Source organism: Suillus plorans, assembly GCF_016647745.1.
Source record: "Suillus plorans strain S12 chromosome Unknown HD556scaffold_8, whole genome shotgun sequence".
In the NCBI taxonomy this organism is placed as follows: Eukaryota; Fungi; Basidiomycota; class Agaricomycetes; order Boletales; family Suillaceae; genus Suillus; species Suillus plorans.
In genome coordinates this window covers 474,759-494,673 of record NW_024537392.1, presented here as the reverse complement: position 1 = coordinate 494,673, position 19,915 = coordinate 474,759, and the positions used below count along the sequence as shown (strand labels likewise).

Sequence of the window (19,915 nt, the reverse complement as noted above, 5' to 3'; positions counted from 1 at the left end):
AAGCCCATCAGTGAAGTTTCCTGATGGCCTTTTGCCCGATTAACCTGCTTCACCCTTCGGAATATGCTATATTAATAGTTCAGGCTGCTGGCAATCAATAACGGGCGCTTCCAACATTCATCATTAATAATAATTCTCATTGCAGACATGTAGACGCCAGTCGATCCTATTTGCTACCACCACGCATCCCACTTACATTACACCAAATCACGCACACCCACCAATCTTTCTCACTTACTAGATGGATGAACACAATCCTCCTCGCAAGAACAGCTGGAAGCAGCTGAAGCCAAGTCATTCAAACCCTCATTTGGTAGAGGAGAGAGGCAGGAGGACAGCCAGTCACGATGTATGAATTCTCATCTTAGCAACTACATCATCTCTAATTTTTACAGCCGTCTTCTCTCTCACCTTCGAGGAATGGATCTCATGTACGACGCCCAGGCCCAGTTTGCAAGCTCTTTGGCAAGGTGACCAGGCGCTTCGCTCGAAGCGCTCGACAATCCCCAAACCCTGAACCCATGGCTGCAAGTTCCAGCCTGCAGGACGCCCAACCTGTTCAGTCAACTAAGGTTAGTGTAATCTAAACTCTGAATGTGCCCCGTGTGCTGTGATTGGTACTAATTGATTCTGCAGGATCTCACCCCTCTCACTCTCGAACCAGATTGCGAGCAGTCTTCCAATCCAGGGATTGTAGAAGTAAGCTCGACTAACGAAGTTCGGAATATCCTCATCCGTCTCTTTCGACAATGTGCTGACGTCTATACTTAGGCCGAACATCTCGACCCGAAATTTGTGAACGAAAGAATCGCCAATGCTAACAAAGGTCTCGCAGGCGCCAGCCACGTCTCAACAATACTCCAAGATACTTCTTCCGCGACCAACAACCTACCATCTGTTTCTGATACAGTCGATACGTTCTCCGTGTTGCTCAAACCGTTGAAGGCATTCAACTCCATCGCCAACGCGATTGCAGATGTAGAAACTATCTCTCTCTCTTCTGTACGTGACTAACATTCATGCGCAGGTCCATCCCTACGCGAAGGTGGCACTGAGCATCTTCACTTGCGCATCCAAGGTAGGCCTCTTACTCAATCATCGCCGTTGCAGGTTGACAAAGTTTCGGTAACAGATGATTCTCGATCAGGCAGACCGTGACGTTGCTGTTTCTCTTCTCCTCTCAAAGATATCTGAAGTCTATACTTTTATCACGGAGGAGGAGGAATTGGCTAAGATTCAGTCTATGCTAGCGATATATGGGAAGATAGCACAGCAGACGCTGGAGTGTGCTGATTTCATCAGCCATTACTCTGAGACGAAGAGCGCCTGTAAGTTGATCCCACTGCGTCGTCCCCCCAGACTCAATGTTACCTGTTCGTATAGGGATAAGACTTGGCAAGCATGTTTTCGATGAAACGGACGCCACGATCCAGAACTACAGCAGTGTCCTCGGCAGTCTCATGCAGCAATTCCGAGACCGGGCGGCTCGTGATACCGTTGTGATCGTCCACCGTATGGGTATGAGTCAGTTTTCAGGTTTCTTTGAACCTCATCTGACATTCCACGATCATTGGCATAGCTGAGAGTTTGGACCTCGTAGGCATGGAGTACGCAATGGGCGCAGGATTAAATACGTCTAAATGTTGTTTGCCAAATACTCGGCAAGACCTTCTGAAGGATATTCAGAACTGGATCAGCAGCACAGAGGAGGGTGCTCCCCGCATCTTGTGGTTGTCTGGCACAGCAGGCAAGGGTAAATCAGCTGTCGCCCATACAATAGCCAACTGGTACATCGAACACGGTGGTCTCGGCTCATGCTTCTGCTTCGATCGTACTCGGCAGGCGGAGCGCCTTCAGAATAAAATATTCACGACCATCGCAAGCGATTTGGCGGACTGCAACCCTATCGTGCGGCGAGCCTTGGCACAGGCAGTTCGCAATCACAACGGACTCAAGCGCACTCCAGATATCACAAAACAATGGCAGGAACTAATCATCGGTCCCACAAGCATAGCCTCAAAAGCCATCGCTGCACCCGTCCTAATTGTCATCGAGGCATTGGATGAGAGTGGTGAAGCTAATTCCCGGGAACAGATTCTTCGTCTACTCGCTGGCAAATTAAACACTTCCACTTCACAACTATCCGAACTCCCAGCCGACTTCCGCATCCTCGTCACTTCCCGTCCCCTCGAAGACATTCACAATACTCTGCACGCTGCACCACATGTTCGCCATATTTCCCTGGATGACATCTCGCCTGTGTCCACAGCACTCGACATCGAACTTTATATCTCCCACAGGCTAGAAGATCTGCGTCACACTTTCAACGATGCCCACTTCAAGGCGCTAGCTCTGAAATCTGATGGCCTGTTTGAATGGGCTCGTCTCGCATCAGAATATATCAAGAGCACGAACATCGTGAGTCAAGGCCCGACGCGCCGTTTCCACGACATTTCTGAAACATCTGCCAAAGGCGTACATCTTCTGGATGAGATGTATCAACGCATCTTGGCAGATATCATGCCAACGCACATGCATGAGGAGGCGATTCCTATCTTTCGGTCCGTAATGGGTCAAATTCTTGCATCGTCGGAACCACTTCCCATCAATGTGTTGAACACGATGCGGCAGTGTTTCCCATGTGATGATGACCGCTACGACGTAAAGTTGCTCTTGGGGCACCTTGGCTCGCTTGTCTCCGGTACCTCAGATTCTGATATTCCCATACATCCCCTTCACGCATCATTCTACGACTTCCTCACAGATGAATTGCGGAGCCATGACTTCTTTGTTGATGCATCAGCGGCGCATAGAGATCTTGCCTTCGCCTCGCTTCGGGTCATGGACTCGGAGCGCGGGCTTCGCTTCAACATCTGCTCTTTAGAGAATTCATACTTGCCCAACTCTTCCGTCCCTGATTTGGAGAAACGAGTCAAAGAATCCATTCCGACTGAACTATCATATTCATGTCGGTTTTGGGGGACTCATGTCGGATCTACGTCCTTCGAATCACCGCTAGCTAAGGAAGTTGAGGCTTTCTTCGATGGAGAGCGCCTTCTTTGGTGGTTGGAAGCACTGGCTCTGATGAGAAGCCTCAGTGGCTCGGCAGTGACCCTCTCATGTATTGCAAATTGGTTTTCGGTGCGTAGCTCAAGCTCATTCTTTTCCCATCAAATTCTTACGAGTAGTGAGGTGGTTGTAGAGTCATGCCGAGTTTACGCATGTCAGTGACGCTATCAGGGATACCCTGCGTTTCATCCGCACTTTCGCAACCACCATTTTATGCAGCACTCCCCATTTATACTTGTCCGCTCTACCACTGTTCGCTCCAACGCAGTCGAGAATATTTCGCAAGTTCGCCGCAAAGTTTCCTCACACCTCCCGCATTGTTGCTGGCCATATCGAAAATTGGCCTCCGATGGAAAAGACGATCCACACAAATGTCGGAGTTTACTCGGTTGCAATGTCACCAGACAGAAAACGTATTGCATGTGGTTTATACGATGGAACAATCCAGATATGGGATACAGAGACTGGCGAGGCATTGTGTGCCCCTCTTCAAGGCCACACTGGCTATGTTGCATCTGTCGCATTCTCACCGGATGGACATCGCATCGTTTCAGGTTCAGCAGACAACACAGTCCGGGTGTGGGATGTAGCAACCAGCAAGCCATTGGGTACCCTTCCAGGGCACACTGACTTGGTTCGTTCCGTCGCAATCTCGCTGGATGGAAATCACATAGTATCGGGCTCAGATGACAAGACAATCAGAGTGTGGGATATGAAGACTAGCAAGGCAGTGGGGACCCCTCTCCTAGGCCACACTTCGTGCGTCAACACTGTTGCGGTCTCCCCAGATGGTCATCGCATCGTCTCCGGTTCAGATGACAAGATGATCCGGGTGTGGGATATGAAGACTGGCCAGGCAGTGGGTACTCCTCTCCAAGGTCACACTGACCTTGTTTGGTCTGTTGCAATCTCACCGGATGGGAAATGCATTGCGTCTGGTTCACAAGACGGCACGATTTGGGTGTGGGATATGGAGACTGGCGAGGCATTGGGTGCCCCCCTCTTAGGGCACATGGGCCCTGTTCGGTCTGTTGTATTCTCGCCGAATGAAAATTATATTGTGTCTGGTTCAGGCGACCGGACGATCCGAGTGTGGGATGCGAAGACTGGCTTGGCATTAGGATCCCCTCTTCAAGGCCACGGCGACTGGATTCGATCTATCACAGTCTCGTCGGATGGAAGTTGCATAGTCTCTGGTTCAAACGATAAGACGATTCGGGTGTGGGATGCCGACACTATTACAGGCAAGGCATCAGTCACTACCTTTCAAAGCCACACTGGCTCCATTAACTCCGTTGCAATCTCGCCAGATGGACATCGCATCGTGTCCGGTTCAGCTGACAAAACGGTTCGAGTGTGGGATATAGAGACTGGCAAGGCATTAGTTGCCCCTCTCCAAGGGCACACTGAATCTGTTCAGTCAGTTGCAATTTCGTCGGACGGGAAGTGCATTGTGTCTGGTTCAGCTGATAGAAGCATTCAGGTGTGGGATATTGGGACTGGCAAGGTTTTGGGGGCACCTCTTCAAGGCCATACTGACGTGGTCAACTCTACTGCGATCTCGCCGGATGGACATCACATCGTTTCAGGTTCACGGGACAATACAGTCCGGGTGTGGGATGTAGCAACCGGCAATGCATCTGGTACTCCTATCAAAGATCACACTAACTGGGTTCAGTCCGTCGCAATCTCGCCGGATGGAAATCGCGTAGTATCTGGTTCAGCTGACAAAACAATGAGGGTGTGGGATATGGAGTAGTGAGGCAGTAGGCGCTCCTCTTGAAGGACATTCTGACTGGGTTCAGTCTGTCGCAGTGTCACCGGATGCAAAATATGTTGTGTCTGGTTCAGATGACAGAACTATCTGTGTGTGGGATATTGGGACTGGCAAGACATTGGGCACCCCTCTCCGAGGGCACACCGACTATGTTCGCGCTGTCGCGATCTCACGAAATGGGCACCATATTGCGTCCGGTTCCAATGACAAGACGATCCGGGTGTGGGATATGAAGACTGGCCAGGGAGTGGATCCCCTTTCCAAGGGCACACCGGAAGCGTTCTGTCTGTCGCAATCTCCCCCGACGGTAAACGCATTGTATCTGGTTCAGAAGACAAGATCATCCGTGTGTGGGATATAGAATTTCTTAACCAGCCCCACCCGCCTGCAGTATGCTTTTCATCTGACCCATCCCACGCTCTTCATTCCGCTTCTTCCTTTCTCCAGGATCCCTCAACCCCAGTCTCTGTTGTTGCGAACGAGGATGGATGGGTTGTAGGTCCCGACGGACGCCTTCTTCTCTGGATCTCACCCATTTTGCACCCGGTGGTGTATGCCCCAGGAAACACGCTGGTGATACCCAATCATGCCTTGCAGTTCGATTTGAGTCGTCTCGCGCATGGCATGTCTTGGCATACGTGTCGGGAACAGGAGGCTGCTTTGTCTTCGTTATGATTCCCTTGTATGTCGTGTCACGCACTACACGCGATTCGTATCATACGTGTTTGAATACACACATGCTGCATTGAACGTGTGCATATGCAAAAGTTCGTCACGCAGTTGCAGACTACGCGATCGAAGTCTGACAATGTTTGCATTTTTTTTTCCTTTGCGAAGATTCTTTGCGTTTTGCACAAAATTAGAGTTTTGCTGTCTGGAATTTCTTAGATTTGTATTTGTGGTTAGACATCTGTCTACATGCGTATCGGCCTGATTCTGGTCGATTTTCACTGGGAGATCTCAAGTCGCGTCTCTCACCACCAGTACTGAGGTTGTTATTAGTTTATCACACATTTTCAACCTGCATTATGACTGTGGTATATCTGATATATACTAGTGCTGGATCAGTTCTCAGCTGTCTGATCAATATCTATGAATGCTATCGTATGCAGTGTCACTGCAGACGTCCCCGGTCAGCAGCCACCTCAATAGTTTGACAACGGTCAACAACATTTATAACACGGCCAATGGCCATCGTGTGTTAACTACTGTCGGGTCATGGTCAGTCCTGATACTCGAATATGGAACATGGTTTTGTTATTCTTACCAAGCGGGCAGGTAAACGGATTGCTTTAAATTCCTGAACAACTTCCATCATGGCGGACTCGACTGGCAGCCGCTCGAGCGAACTAGCACCAAAGAAGCCATGAATGCCTGAAACCCTTTCGATGTCATATTTTGCGTCTGATGGAGTGGCCATGGGACCGCCGTGGCAAAGAACTATGATTTCTGGTTTGATCTTCACAGCTGCGTCCAGAATCTTCGCAATCATCGAGGGGCAACGCAGTTTTGACACCAATAGTACCGCTCGTCGTGAGGCCCATATGAGCTACGATAACATCAGCTTCCGCCCCGCCCCATCCGCGTTGAAGACGTATGGAGCCGTCGGGAGATCGAATTCGTGTGCCATTCGGATCATTTCAACTCATAGCTTATTCCTGTTTCCTCCAGGTTCTGTCGAAATACACCGTCAATGAGGTCAAATGTAGGGAAGTTCTAGACTTCGGTGAAGCCCAAGTCTTTGACACGCCTGACTATTGCAGTCAGCATGTTTGGCTTGACCACTCTCTGTGCAGGTGGCTGGCTGGAGGAGCTGTGATACCCTGTAGTGACATTCCATGCCACAACTTGAAGTGCTGGGGGTTTAGCAATGGAGAGTCTCGTCCGCGAGAGCCACTTTGTTGGGGTGCTTGACATCACCACCACTGAACTAGCGGATGAATTAACGGGCGGCGTACTCACTTCTGGTCCTCATCGCCTTGAGGCAGCAGCAAGATGTGGTATTCCACAGACGGTGTGCCCTTCGGATCGGCGGACACCGTTGCAAAATAGTTCCAGGGGCGACTATTCTATCATAAACCAGATGGATTCATTGCAATTTGGAGGTCGTCAAAAAGACATACATCGATCTCCCAACAGCCGCCCCCAGATTCCCCGACCGCAACTTGAAGCTCGTATTGTATGTGCAAATATGTAAACGCCATCGACCCAGAGCCGTACGATCGTGAGTTCGGCAATATGATAGTACTCGACTTGAAGACTATATTGGTCGACTTTCCGTAGTCCTAGATTTCTGTCTAAACCTTATCGGCGGTGTTTCGGCTGAATTTTGGAAGAGAAATTATCTTCAAACCGTGACTCATTTGAAACGAGCACTATATGGATGTATTGCATGATACTCTGGAGAATGAAACATACCACGAATCCAGCTGTACATGTATTGGGACCCTTCTTTGACATAGACTGGTGACCAGCCCGTCTATGAGGCAGTCTATCTTTGACAGGCGGAATGTGAAAATATCGTTCGATTGCCTAATAAGATGACATCGGCTTATCGGCACAGGAAGGTTGAAAGTATTGAAGACGCTTCTAAATCCTACACAAAGTCATCCATTAGGAACGTTTGCTGGTGCCGAGGGCGGAGCTTTGGACGGAAGTTGAATTTTGCACGTTTGGGAATGAGTGTGTCGGGTAAGTATTTCTCGCAACCTTACATCTGTCGCCGTCGTCGTCGTCGTCGCTCACCAGAATGCTTACCACCCGCGGCGTCACCCGCCTCTCACGGAGAGCGGCCAACAGTGCAAAAAACACAAGCCGGTTCATTAACACCGCTGCTTATTCTTTGTCGCGGGTTGCCGTTCCTTCCTCCTCCCAAAAACAAAACACAGCTGTTCGTCCTTCGCGTGCATCAGTGCAGTATGGTCAGTTTCAAGTCTGGGATTGTTATCTCTACTACTTACTGAGTTTTTCTCGCTTTTTTCGCGTCATTCTATTTGAACCGGATGAACTCGGGTTATAGCACGGACATATGCAACGGAAGCGAAGGGAGCTGCTGGGACTGTGAAAACCGTCATTGGTGCCGTCGTCGACGTTCAGTTTGAGACCGATGCTCTTCCACCTATTCTCAACGCACTGGAGGTTCAGGATTTCCACGGTGGTCGTCTTGTCCTCGAGGTCGCATCGCATCTCGGCGAGAACTCCGTCCGTACCATCGCTATGGACGGTACCGAGGGTCTCGTCCGTGGCCAAAGGGTAGTCGACACCGGTGCTCCTATTCAAATTCCTGTCGGCACCGCAACTCTCGGCCGCATCATGAACGTCATCGGTGAACCCATTGATGAGCGTGGTCCTATAAAGGGTGTCAAACTCTCGCCAATCCACGCCGACCCTCCTCCATTTGTTGATCAATCAACCACTGCTGAGGTTTTGGAGACTGGTATCAAGGTCGTCGACCTTCTTGCTCCTTACGCCCGTGGTGGTAAAATTGGTCTTTTCGGTGGTGCTGGTGTCGGTAAGACTGTGTTGATTCAAGAGCTTATCAACAATGTTGCCAAAGCCCATGGTGGTTTCTCCATTTTCTGCGGTTGGTTAAACTTTTTCTTTTTCTTTTGGTCGGATCAAGAGCTTATTTCCTTTGTTTAATAGGTGTTGGCGAACGTACTCGCGAGGGTAATGATTTGTACCATGAAATGATTGAGACTGGTGTTATCAACCTCGAGGGTGACTCCAAGGTGGCTCTCGTCTTTGGTCAAATGAACGAGCCCCCTGGTGCACGTGCTCGTGTGGCGCTTACTGGCCTCACTATCGCTGAGTACTTCCGTGACGAAGAAGGCCAGGATGTGCTACTCTTCATCGACAACATCTTCCGCTTCACTCAGGCTGGTTCCGAAGTGTCTGCTCTGCTTGGTCGTATCCCCTCCGCCGTCGGTTACCAACCTACACTCTCGACCGACATGGGTGGCATGTATGTGCACTAGTGTGTTCACTGTAGTATTGATTTGACCTTCAATGTAGGCAAGAGCGCATTACTACCACTAAGAAGGGTTCAATCACTTCAGTGCAAGCCGTCTACGTGCCCGCTGATGACTTGACTGATCCTGCTCCTGCCACCACTTTCGCTCACTTGGACGCTACCACTGTGCTGTCGCGTGGTATTGCCGAGCTTGGTATCTACCCCGCTGTCGACCCCCTCGACTCCAAATCACGTATGCTTGACCCTCGTATTGTTGGTCAGGAACATTACGAGGTTGCCACCGCCGTCCAGAAGATTCTTCAGGACTACAAGTCTCTACAGGATATTATTGCCATTCTGGGTATGGATGAGTTGTCAGAAGAAGACAAGTTAACGGTCAGTGATACAAAGACAAAAGTAATGCTCAATGCTGACGCAGACTAGGTCGAGCGTGCTCGTAAGATTCAGCGTTTCATGTCGCAACCCTTCCAGGTTGCACAGGTCTTCACGGGTTATGAAGGCAAGCTCGTACCTTTGAAGGACACCATCCGCTCTTTCAAGGAGATCCTTGCTGGTACACACGATAACTTGCCTGAGTCTGCATTCTACATGGTACGCACACATACATAAATTTGATGTGGAATTTGTTGACGCGTTGAACAGGCCGGCACAATCGAGGATGTCAAGTCCAAGGCTGAGCAGCTCGCCAAGGAGATAAGTGGCAACTAGATGAGACATATGTACTCGCTCTACTTATCGTATATTGCTGCTATCCACGTAGAATAGAGCTAGTCTATGGATTAAAGATATCATCTCCATATTGTGCTTCCGGCAGGATGTGTGCAGTGCTTTACTTTGTTTCTATAGCTTAGGCCTTAGGGTTAGCACTGAGTTTGTGCATGTCAGTGTACTAGGATAGGACAGTAGGCCCAGGTCGGTGGATGAACATTGAGCATGTATGACCAGGTATTTTTGTCCTGAAGGCTCGTGCATTTCATTGGATCCATCAACCACATGCTTGCGGCGCGTCACGGTAGTGTGGACGCGTGACTCGGGCTCGAAATGGTCGCCAACGCGCTATCATCAACATTAAACACACACCTCAATATTCAATGCCCGAACCCAACTTCTACCAACACTCCATGTTCAACTCAGCTTACCACAAACCACCCTGGAAGATGAACTGCAGACATTACAGCATACCCTGACCAAGACTGTTGAATCTCAGATAGAAGTGCGGACTTGGAGGAAACAAGTGGATGATGAGATAGGAAAATGCGAAGGAGTAGAGTCTGGTTGTGCTCGGTATTCGAGAGCGCTGGGCACCCATACTAAAGTTGCTGGATCGCTCAGCGATCTGAAAAAAAGGTTGCCAAGGAGATATGAAAGCGCCACCGTGCTGTCGGTATCAGGAGAAGCTAAGACAGGTCAGTCAGATCTTTTGTACGCGTGGTCTACTGAGATGACAGTCTCTTAGATCTATCATACGAAACTCGAGCAACTCACAACGTATTTGTGCAGATTCAACAGCATACTAGCATGGATTTATGTCCACATCGATAGCACACGGTTATGATCAGTAGTAGACAAATGTTCTGGAGCCAGGTTCACGCACATTTCTTCTTTTTGACGGTCTGAAAGGAGCGCCATTCTGACTTCGAAAATTTGTCGGCCACTTGAACGCACTCGAGCCAAAAGCTATGGGATTATGGATACGAGGCGACGCGTGACGTGTCGACCGGTCAACAGATGCTTGCCACTAGTTATAAGTCACTGGCTTGTTTTACCTTGTTGATTTCACAAGCCATGTCAGCGCTGGACCATTTCTCAGCCAAATTCAATATCTATTAGTGCCAGTGCTACTGCAGGCGTCCCCTGTCAGCAGCGGCCAGCCACCTCAATAGTTTGACAACGGTCTAGCGTATCTATAACACGGTCATCGTGTGCTTTACTGTCGGATCATGGTCAGTCCTGATACTCGAATATGGTTTTGTTATTCTTACCAGACGGGAAGGTAAACCGATTGCTTTAAATTCCCGAGCAACTTCCTTCATGGCGGACTCGACTGGCAGCCGCTCGAGCGAACTAGCACCAAAGAAGCCATGAATGCCGGGAACCCTTTCAATGACATATTTTGCGTCTGGTGGGGTGGCAATAGGACCGCCGTGGCAAAGAACTATGATTTCTGGTTTGATCTTCACAGCTGCGTCCAGAATCCTCTTGATCCGGACCACGCAATCATCGAGGGCCAACGCAGTTTTGGCACCAATAGTTCCGCTCGTCGTGAGGCCCATATGAGCTACGATGACATCAGCTCCCGCCCTCGCCATTCGTTCGGCCTCGTCCACGTTGAAGACGTATGGTGTCGTCAGCAGATCGAGTTCGTGTGCCATTCGGATCATTTCAACCTCCTTCTCATAACTCATTCCTGTTTCCTCCAGGTTCTGTCGAAATACACCATCAATGAGGCCAACTGTAGGGAAGTTCTGGACTCCGGTAAAGCCCAGGTCTTTGACTTCCTTCAGCAGCTGTGGCATATCCCGAAATGGGTCCGTTCCGCATATCCCTGCTAAGACTGCCGTATCTTTCACGATGGTCAGAGTCTCACGGGCCATTTCTAGCATGATGGCATTCGCGTCGCCGTAAGGCATCAGGCCCTAAACAATCAATCAGCTGGTTTTCTGCGGAGATAGAGACTACGCACTGCCAAGGACCCTCGGCCAGCCATCCGATAACGACCCGAGTTGTATAGGATAATGAGGTCAATTCCTCCCGCCTCTTGTATCTTTGCACTTAGCCCAACCCCTGCACCTCCGCCCACAATCGCCACCCCTCGGCTGATGTTATCCCTCAACCGCTTTAGCACCTGCTGCCGTTTCGACGTCACTTTCTCCGTCATTGTAGACCTCTGACGAGAATAGTGCCCCGCATTTTTCCACGAGTAAAACGAGCTCCGTCTTGCATCCACATGTATGACATAATCCGGGACGGCACCCAGGCTCGTACTAAAGCGTGTTATGCCAACTTTCAAAGATCTCCCAGACCGTGATCTACGTCAACGATGCTACCCACTGTCGCAGTTATAGGTACCTGCGACACCAAGTTAGAGGCTCTTCTCTTCCTTAAACGCACTATTCAGTCAACTGCCGTCTGCGATGCTATCCTGATCGACATCGGGTCATATCATCCGTCTGATTTGCGGGACATCGACATTCTCCGCTCAGATGTATTGAAAGAACGTACAACCATTGTTCATGATGCATCTTCCCGCGGAGAAACCCTGGAGACTATGACCATCGCCTTAACGCAGCTTCTAGCACGTTTACACTCAACTCAGAGTATCGCAGGGGTCATCGGCGCGGGAGGCTCGGGTAATACGAGCGTCTGCACGAAAGCGTTCCGAGATGCCTTACCCATCGGCTTTCCTAAGCTGATGGTGTCCACTATGGCGTCGGGGAACGTTGCCCACTATGTGGGTGAAACAGATATCACAATGATGCATTCTGTCGTCGACGTCGCCGGCATGAACCCAATATTAGAAGTCATCCTAGGAAATGCAGCACATGCTATCTCAGGGATGGCGAAACGTTCTCTTATTCGTGTGGATTTGAAGTCATCACGCCCGACTATTGCAGTCAGCATGTTTGGCTTGACCACTCCCTGTGTGCAGGTAGCTACCCAGAAGCTGGAGGAGCTGGGGTACTCTGTAGTGGCATTCCATGCCACAGGGACTGGAGGATTAGCAATGGAGAGACTCATCCGCGAGGGCCGCTTTGTTGGGGTCCTTGACATCACTACTACTGAGCTTGCGGATGAACTAGTGGGTGGCATACTCACTGCTGGTCCTCACCGCCTTGAGGCAGCAGCAAGGTGTGGTGTTCCACAGGTGGTGTCGGTGGGAGCCTTGGATATGGTAAACTTCGGATCAGTGGACACCATTCCGAAACAGTTCCAGGGGCGACTATTCTGTCATCACAACTCTTCAGTCACTCTGATGCGCACCTCTCGCGAGGAATGCTCAAAGCTCGGTCAGATCATGGCAGAAAAGCTGAAGGGAGCCCCCACCAACAAGACACGCGTTATCCTGCCCTTGCAAGGTTTCTCGGGTATCGACAAAGACAAAGGTCCATTTCGCGATGTTGAAGCGGATGGTGCTCTGCTGGATGCACTAAAGAGTGGTTTGTCGTGTCCAGTGGAAGAGCTTGATGTGGATATCAATAACCCTTCTTTCGCATTGAGGGTCGCCCTAGCATTGCACGAGCTATTGCAGGCGGACAGACAGTAGATTGTAATATGGTGGAAATAGCAATGAAATTCTCGACTTCTGCAATACCAGTGTAATATAGATAGGGAATAGCAGGCAAAACAGTTACAATGTAGCGAACAAGCAGATATCCACGTCCATTCAAAGTCCCATGTCCATGGCCGTTGTACAGCTGTAGTGTAGCATATCCGGTCCTGGTGAATGTGCGACAAGGGAGGCAAGAGAGGCTATGGTTACATTATTGAACGAGAAAGAGAAAGATGGAGAGATGGAGAGATGGAGATACTCAACATACTGACGGATATACAGACTAGGAAGACATTCGGTGCAAAACATAGAAATCTATATCCAATGTTAGTGATGGAGGAGCTTTTGGCATTCCTCTGCAGGAGGAGAGGGAAAGGTCATGAAATCGTGAAGACGCTAGCTTTAGTAGGGCACACTGCCCATACCCATGAAGTTCTGTCCAGGGGGACCAGGGCTGGGGTGACGCATGACACTCTGGTGCATGGCCTGAGTTTGCTGCATACCGAAGGGTGGGCTCATCATGCCCATCCCCATTTGCATAGAGAGCAAATGCGGAGACAAAGCACCACCCATGGCCGGCGACATTGCGCCGTACATAGCAGGGGTGTTCGCCATGTTTGCCATGTTCATCGAGAACATAGCCTGTTGTGGGGGAGGAGATTGTGATGGTGGTGTGGGACCATCGGGTGTTCCCCCTTGTTGTTGCTGATTTACCTGCATCTTCTGCATCGCTTGAAGCTGCTAGCGATATGAACACCAACCCAAATGTCAAATCTCCATTACGCACCTCGTAAAAGGCAAAGTCCTGCAGCAGAGAAGTCCTCGCAGGGTGGGTGTGGAAGATACGGAGCATTTCTTGACCAGCTTCAGGTAACAGCTCCTGGGTGTCTCGGGAGTTTGTCACTGGCTTGCGTTCTTGAGTGTTACTGACCAAACGGTAAGCATACAAGCATCGCTGTTAGTGTGGCAGCTCACTTCAAGCGGATGTGCCTCAAATTGGCGTTCGGAATATCACGAACGAAGATCCATCGCACTTTGAACACACCTTTCCATTTGTCGGATGCCCATACCGTACTGCTTCTTGTGTAGTCCACCTACAGGGAAGAAGAAATATGAACTTTGGAATTCCGGGAGTAAAGCATACACACTGGAGTTAACATTTCCGCCATTCCGCAAAAATGTCCGCTGGGGGTGAAAGTGAGCAAATGTTAGCAATGAATCACCAACTCACTTGCCTGGCATTCACGCTGAAGAAAAGGTAGATGGGACCCCTCCCACCACATTCTTTGAAGGCCTTGTCAAGTCTCTTGTTGCCGGGATCAGTAGAACTCCATATCTCGTATTTCAGAGATTTGTGAACATCATCTTCCGTGTATGACTTGATGACAAAATAGCGGGCCTAGGCAGTCTTTAATTAAGGTAGTGATTTCAAAAGCAATGAAAACGTACAAAACCAGGACGAACATCGAAATTGGGCGGATTGTAACCTTTTCCAGCAATCAGGGTCGGAACGTCCACCGGAGTGTTGACGAACCCGGGAACGGGTTGGGCGTTGTTCTCACTTTGTGTCTGTCCTTGGCCAAAGGAATTCCCCATTCGCGGAGCTTGACCGCTTTGTTGATTAAGATACTGCGAAGGAATGGATGGTACATTAGGGATGTTGCTTTTTTGACCCTGATTGTATCGGTAGTTCAGGTTGGGGTTAGAAGCGCGTTGGCCAAGCTTCTCCTTTTGCTCCCAAGACGTAGTACCGGTGGCAGTCATTGCACGTTCAGCGTCGTTCATGGGACCAGCGCGCGATTGATGCATTTGTTGTTGAGCCCCAACGGACTGGGCGTACACGGGGACGTTGACAGGCGTTGGTCCGGGCTGCGCAGTTGGGGTCTTACGCCCATCAAGATCAGTGTTCAACTGCAATTTGCGAGAGCTGTTACCGGCGCCCTGAATGTTTCCCGAGCGCATACCAGGGGAAAGGGCGGGGGGTGGATGAGTGGGTTGGAACCGAGGAGGATGGGCAGATTGTCCTGCTTGATATCCCATATTACTGACATAGATATTGTTGTTGATTTCGAGGCTGGACAGAGCACGCGTGAGGTCATCAGGATTTCCTGCCGCGGAAAATGATCCGCCAGGGGTCCGCCACTCCCCAGTGTTGGGTGCGTTCCATGGAGAGGACCGCCCCATAGGGCTTGTTGGATATTGTCCTTGTACAGCATATTGCTGCTGCTGTTGGCCGGGCGCAGGGGAAAGGGGGCCATAGTAGGACTCGTCTTCGTAAGGATTGACAAGCTCCTGTTCCTCGATGTACTCCTCCTCTCCATGTGGGGGGCTGGGGCTATGTCCGACTGAGGGATGACGTCCACTTCCTTGAACAGTCCCAGCACGCTTGAGCCCCGAAGAGGTCATTTGCCTGACACCACTCTGAGCCCCATAAGTCAGGCTCTGATGGCGCCGCACGCCTGACCCGGCGGGAGGTGGGGAAGGGACGTGCGAAGTTGAATATTGAGGTGATAGAGGGGATGGATTGCCCGTAGACGGCTGGGATTGGGCGTCAACGACGTGTTGATGCTGGGCAGACTCAGAGTTGGACATGTCGTGCTGGGAAAAGACAGGTGAGCATAAAAGTTGACAACGGAGATGAGACGTGTAGCAAGTCCAATATTGGACTATCCATGAGGTGGAATTCAAATGATCACCAGTGGCGTGGAGGATGTAGATGTAAATTAAGCAGTGACTCACTTCGTCGTCATTCTGGAGCCCTCTCATTTCACTCTCCCAGTCTTCTTCGTCGCCTTCGTGACCTGCGATAGCGGACAAACTATTCATAGTCCTTGGGGTGAGATTCCCCGCCTGTCGTGAGCCTTTCTGCCCATGGAAGGCTGGAGGGAATATAACGGTAAGCTGTGAGCAGGGATCTAATGTAACTTTCACATACCCTTATACTTGGTGGGGAGAGAGCTTTGTCGGTGCAATGAGACTGTTTTCTCTCCCACCGCGCCAACTCCACCAACCCAATCCTCGTCGACGGGCTCATCATCATTCCACAGTTGTTGCTCCTGTGTTTCTTCAGAAATGACAGCACGGGCGCCAGCCCTCGCTGCACGAGATGACGCTGAGATCGTATGATGACGCCGGACGCCACCAGTTAAAGGAGGAGAGGCTGGTACGAGAGGAGGGGAAATCTGATGTGTCCCCTGCGATGACATCGGCGATGATTTTTACGTCTGCTGATGTCTTAACTGGACAGACTGACCAGAGTAGGTACTGATCAAAGCGATCTAGCAGGAATCACAAGAGAAAGAAGAAGAATGGAAAACGTGGGTGAGTTACCGACTAGAGTCCGAACTTCTCATACGCTCTATGAAAGCTGTGACACCGCACGTCCACATATCATGTTCCTTATATATTCGACTCATTGCAAAAATCGTTCGTTGTATTGCATTGCATTAGCACAGCACACAGCTGTACCGTGATATAGTAAGGTACGTAGGATTAGCAATAAGTGTTTAGGATTGTCGCATCTAACAGAGTCGACGGCACTGCATGTGCTACCCATGCTGGACTGCACAGCGTCAGTAATTCGACAGCCGCCATTATGAGGAGGGGACGACTGCCTCCGTTCTGTTGAGGTTTTACAGAAGCTAGGCTGCCATAAGAATCAGTCGAAAAGGAATCCGATAACGAAAGCAGCAGCTGAAAGGGTCTTGCAAACACTAACCAAGCTCATCAGAGCCGCCGCTCAGATCTTAGCGATAACAAAACACCGCACCGATTTCCTGCCAAGCTGTTAGCCGAGTGAAGATGCCCGTGTTGTACAGCACTGCGGGTGCGGTCAACATATCCCGATTTTTCCCATTTGCCGCGTCACCAGAGAGTAACGCGGGAAGAGCGAATACTGTCAAAAGGATGATTTTAGTCACTCAAACAAATACTCACGGTTACAGAAGACAAATGACTCTCACAAAAAAAGAAGGTTGGTATGTAGTTGAGTATAATAGTTGTTGTTCCAGGCGAATGAATTTCATATGTGCTTCCTGTGGTGCACCGCTCTTGAGTGGGGGAATGAATGAATAATACGAAAGCTCCTGACGCTTACCTGGCTCTGTGTTGCAGTTCTACTGCAATATTATCACGAAGGTGGCACGAACCTCAAGGACTTCTTATAATCACTCCAGATTTTCCGACGGTGATCGCTGAACCGAATTAACTTGTACAGCGAATATTGAATACTACGCTGCATGTGCCTAATTGATTATCGAGATTCAGCGTTATCGGGCTACTGCGGGCCGTACTACGGCTGAACGTACCGCTGCTCTGCTCCGCAGTGACCATGCGGTGGAACGAGATTAGATCATCGAGTTGGTAAAGTAAGAATAACACAACTTACCACCCACCAACGAAGCCCTTCCGGAGCGAGTGATAGGGAATAGTCCGCGCGACTGGGAAGCGCCAGTTATTGGTGCTATGATCATGTGGTTCGACTTCAGTTGAACCCTAGGACTTTGAAGTGACACTTTGGAGTATAATCGGGACGAGTGCGCAATTGATGTTTTACGCTGATAATCATTCTATGTGTAGCTTTCGGTTTTCAGAAGTGAATATATTGAACGCTTAATGATACTAGGGGCCGGCGTTGCCGACTAATAACCTTGCTCCAATTGTTCCCGCGTCTTCATTTTATTTTCTCATCCCCGATTTTATACGGCACCCCTGGACCCGGTATTTCGTGTATCTTGCTTGCACCATACACATATTTTCACTCCGACTATTTCTCAACTTCGCAGCTCCGTTTACCTTGACCAACGGATTGACGCTTTGTTCATTTCCGGAACATGCCGGATGAGTTTGAAAAGTCACATGATCATCGTCCATCTGTCTAAAACGTTTTCTGCATTGTTTTCGAACTCTCTTGATGTATCTGTGCTCACCGCGAGGCTGGTACGGCCGATTGCCCCAAGCCAAGTGGTGCAGTCGCATTCTCGTCCTCTATCCAGACCTTTTTTACTACTCCATCCATGTCCCCTGATGGGACCGCGAATGAATCTAACTTTCGAACTTCTGCATAAGTAATCTGAATTATACTTTCGCGACCTTTTGCAGCTGTACACGGGTGAGCTGGCGAAGTGCAGCTTCATCGATGTCGGTTGACGATGGACAAGACATTTCTGTTTCGTTTTGCGCAGTGTAGGATTTAATGTATCATCATGATGTTCCTTACTTCAAGGTACATGCAGAGTCGATTAGTCAAGCTGAAATCTTGGATAGAGATCAATAGAAACAAACAACTAAGTACGACATACTCGATATTTTGGCCGTTGACGGTCTGGATATTGATGCTCAAAACCAATCTTCGACGTCCAATGCTAGTCATCATGATAAAGGTCAAAGAGATGTTGACGCTTCCCTTTCTTATTCCTATTGAATCTCACACAGTACATGGGCTCGCAAACGTGAGAACCTCAATAGTCACACGGTAATAGCTGGATGGATTTAGCAGTGTCAACAAATTTCTAAATGATTTAAAACGTGTAGGCGTTACGCTGTAATGAGAACTCATGTCACCGTCATCGCAAACTATCAACAGCGCACCGCAATTTAAATTTTTATGCTGGGGTCGCAATGGTCACGTGAATGTGTTGTGTTGTTTGCCACCACAGGTCACGCTACATTTATATGACCTTGCTTCGCAAGGTAATCTGATAGTACAAATAGTAGCAAAGAAGCTCGAAACTGCAGCTCAAAAATGGTGCGTTGAGTGGATTTTTAACAAAAGTATAAAATGAGACCAGTGCACCTTTAGACGTGAGCTGCTTGATTAAAGGGGAGTGGTGGGCGGGTGCGATGAAACACGAGAGTGGAGGGGTTGGTAGCTAGTGGGAAGCAAGAAGGTGAGAAACACGAAACTACATCAGCAAAAGACCTTGAAATTTCGCTTGTCAAAAAGAAGTTTGATGCTTACGGTGAGCTTACGGCGCTGGTGATGGAGCAACGCGATTGGTGGAACAAACTTTTCCGTAGTACATTGCAAGGGGGTAGCAGGATAAGGAATTCCAACACCAACCTACCGAGTTGTACTTGTTTGTTCGCTTTCGGGGTCTCAGATTTGACTTTTTGTCTATCTTTTTGTTCTTCGTATGTTCAAACATAATGTATTAGGAGGATATGTTTCTATAGTACAAATGAACATATTTTGATGATCTATGCGCTTTTCGTAGCTTGGTGTCTTTGTTTGTATTTGTACAAACTTATCCTACTTCTAGGTTTCAATCTATTGACTCGATGTCCGCTCTCTAATGAAACTACGATCGTGATGGGACTTTGTTGGATGCGTTTGTTGGTTGGTTTGGGCGAAAGCCCCGCAGGGGCTTTCCGGCCCGAAACATAGGTCCGTGCCTAAGGCGCTAGGTGAGCTGTGCTCCCATGTATTAGGAGTACGACGACGCACTCAGCGAAGCTTGGGGCCCTTTCTACTTAGGAGAAGTGCTTCTGTTCACCTGACTGGGGGAATGGTGTAGCGCGTGAACGGTTCCAGTACTGGAGAGGCTTGAATGTAAGGTGCGAGAATCACAGCATGCTCTCTGAGATATAGAGTGAACGCCTCGCTAGACCACCTTCCCATTGTTTTCACAACTTCGAACGGAACTCCGCGCAGAAGATATTCCAGCGTTCCCCCGATTCTAAGGCCATGTCCTTTTAGTTCTGGTAGGTTTGCTGCAGCCGTTGCTGATGCTATCCTCTTCAATAGCTCTTTCTTCGATAACGGCCGCAGTCCTTTGGCGTGTTTCCACGCGAAGAGGTGCGCATCACCATTTGCTGGGTTAATTCT

The 19,915-nt window shown here is 49.4% G+C and overlaps 5 protein-coding genes across 5 annotated transcripts; 3 read left to right on the top strand and 2 right to left on the bottom strand.

Moving 5' to 3' along the window:
- The first annotated feature begins 154 nt into the window (after window positions 1-154).
- Window positions 155-4,812, top strand: HD556DRAFT_967441 (uncharacterized protein). The gene is made up of 12 exons (XM_041312155.1): window positions 155-349; window positions 396-572; window positions 637-717; window positions 772-978; window positions 1,028-1,078; window positions 1,133-1,328; window positions 1,384-1,524; window positions 1,580-2,418; window positions 2,545-3,141; window positions 3,203-4,313; window positions 4,380-4,488; window positions 4,553-4,812. Exons 1-12 carry the CDS (start codon window positions 242-244, stop codon window positions 4,692-4,694), a joined length of 3,759 nt encoding a protein of 1,252 aa, XP_041164629.1. The 5' UTR covers window positions 155-241; the 3' UTR covers window positions 4,695-4,812.
- Window positions 4,813-7,386: 2,574 nt separating this feature from the next.
- Window positions 7,387-9,587, top strand: HD556DRAFT_1340602 (ATP2, beta subunit of the F1 sector of mitochondrial F1F0 ATP synthase). Its single transcript, XM_041302068.1, has 6 exons — window positions 7,387-7,767; window positions 7,866-8,429; window positions 8,492-8,810; window positions 8,861-9,194; window positions 9,243-9,410; window positions 9,462-9,587. The coding sequence occupies exons 1-6, from the start codon at window positions 7,596-7,598 to the stop codon at window positions 9,525-9,527; spliced, it is 1,623 nt and encodes a 540-aa protein (XP_041164628.1). The 5' UTR covers window positions 7,387-7,595; the 3' UTR covers window positions 9,528-9,587.
- A 994-nt stretch (window positions 9,588-10,581) lies between these two features.
- On the bottom strand, window positions 10,582-11,697 carry HD556DRAFT_1502447 (TIM-barrel-protein domain-containing protein; the record flags this gene model as incomplete). The annotated part of the gene is made up of 3 exons (XM_041308976.1): window positions 10,582-10,744; window positions 10,802-11,455; window positions 11,503-11,697. 3 exons carry the CDS (start codon window positions 11,695-11,697, stop codon window positions 10,724-10,726), a joined length of 870 nt encoding a protein of 289 aa, XP_041164627.1. The 3' UTR covers window positions 10,582-10,723.
- On the top strand, window positions 11,655-13,287 carry HD556DRAFT_966914 (uncharacterized protein). Its single transcript, XM_041312152.1, has one exon. It carries the CDS (start codon window positions 11,860-11,862, stop codon window positions 13,081-13,083), a length of 1,224 nt encoding a protein of 407 aa, XP_041164626.1. The 5' UTR covers window positions 11,655-11,859; the 3' UTR covers window positions 13,084-13,287.
- Window positions 13,288-16,398, bottom strand: HD556DRAFT_966913 (YT521-B-like domain-containing protein). The gene is made up of 8 exons (XM_041312151.1): window positions 16,025-16,398; window positions 15,829-15,968; window positions 14,539-15,687; window positions 14,325-14,488; window positions 14,238-14,274; window positions 14,065-14,183; window positions 13,877-14,015; window positions 13,288-13,827 (listed from the first exon to the last, which is right to left on the bottom strand). Exons 1-8 carry the CDS (start codon window positions 16,293-16,295, stop codon window positions 13,492-13,494), a joined length of 2,355 nt encoding a protein of 784 aa, XP_041164625.1. The 5' UTR covers window positions 16,296-16,398; the 3' UTR covers window positions 13,288-13,491.
- Window positions 16,399-19,915: the final 3,517 nt, after the last annotated feature.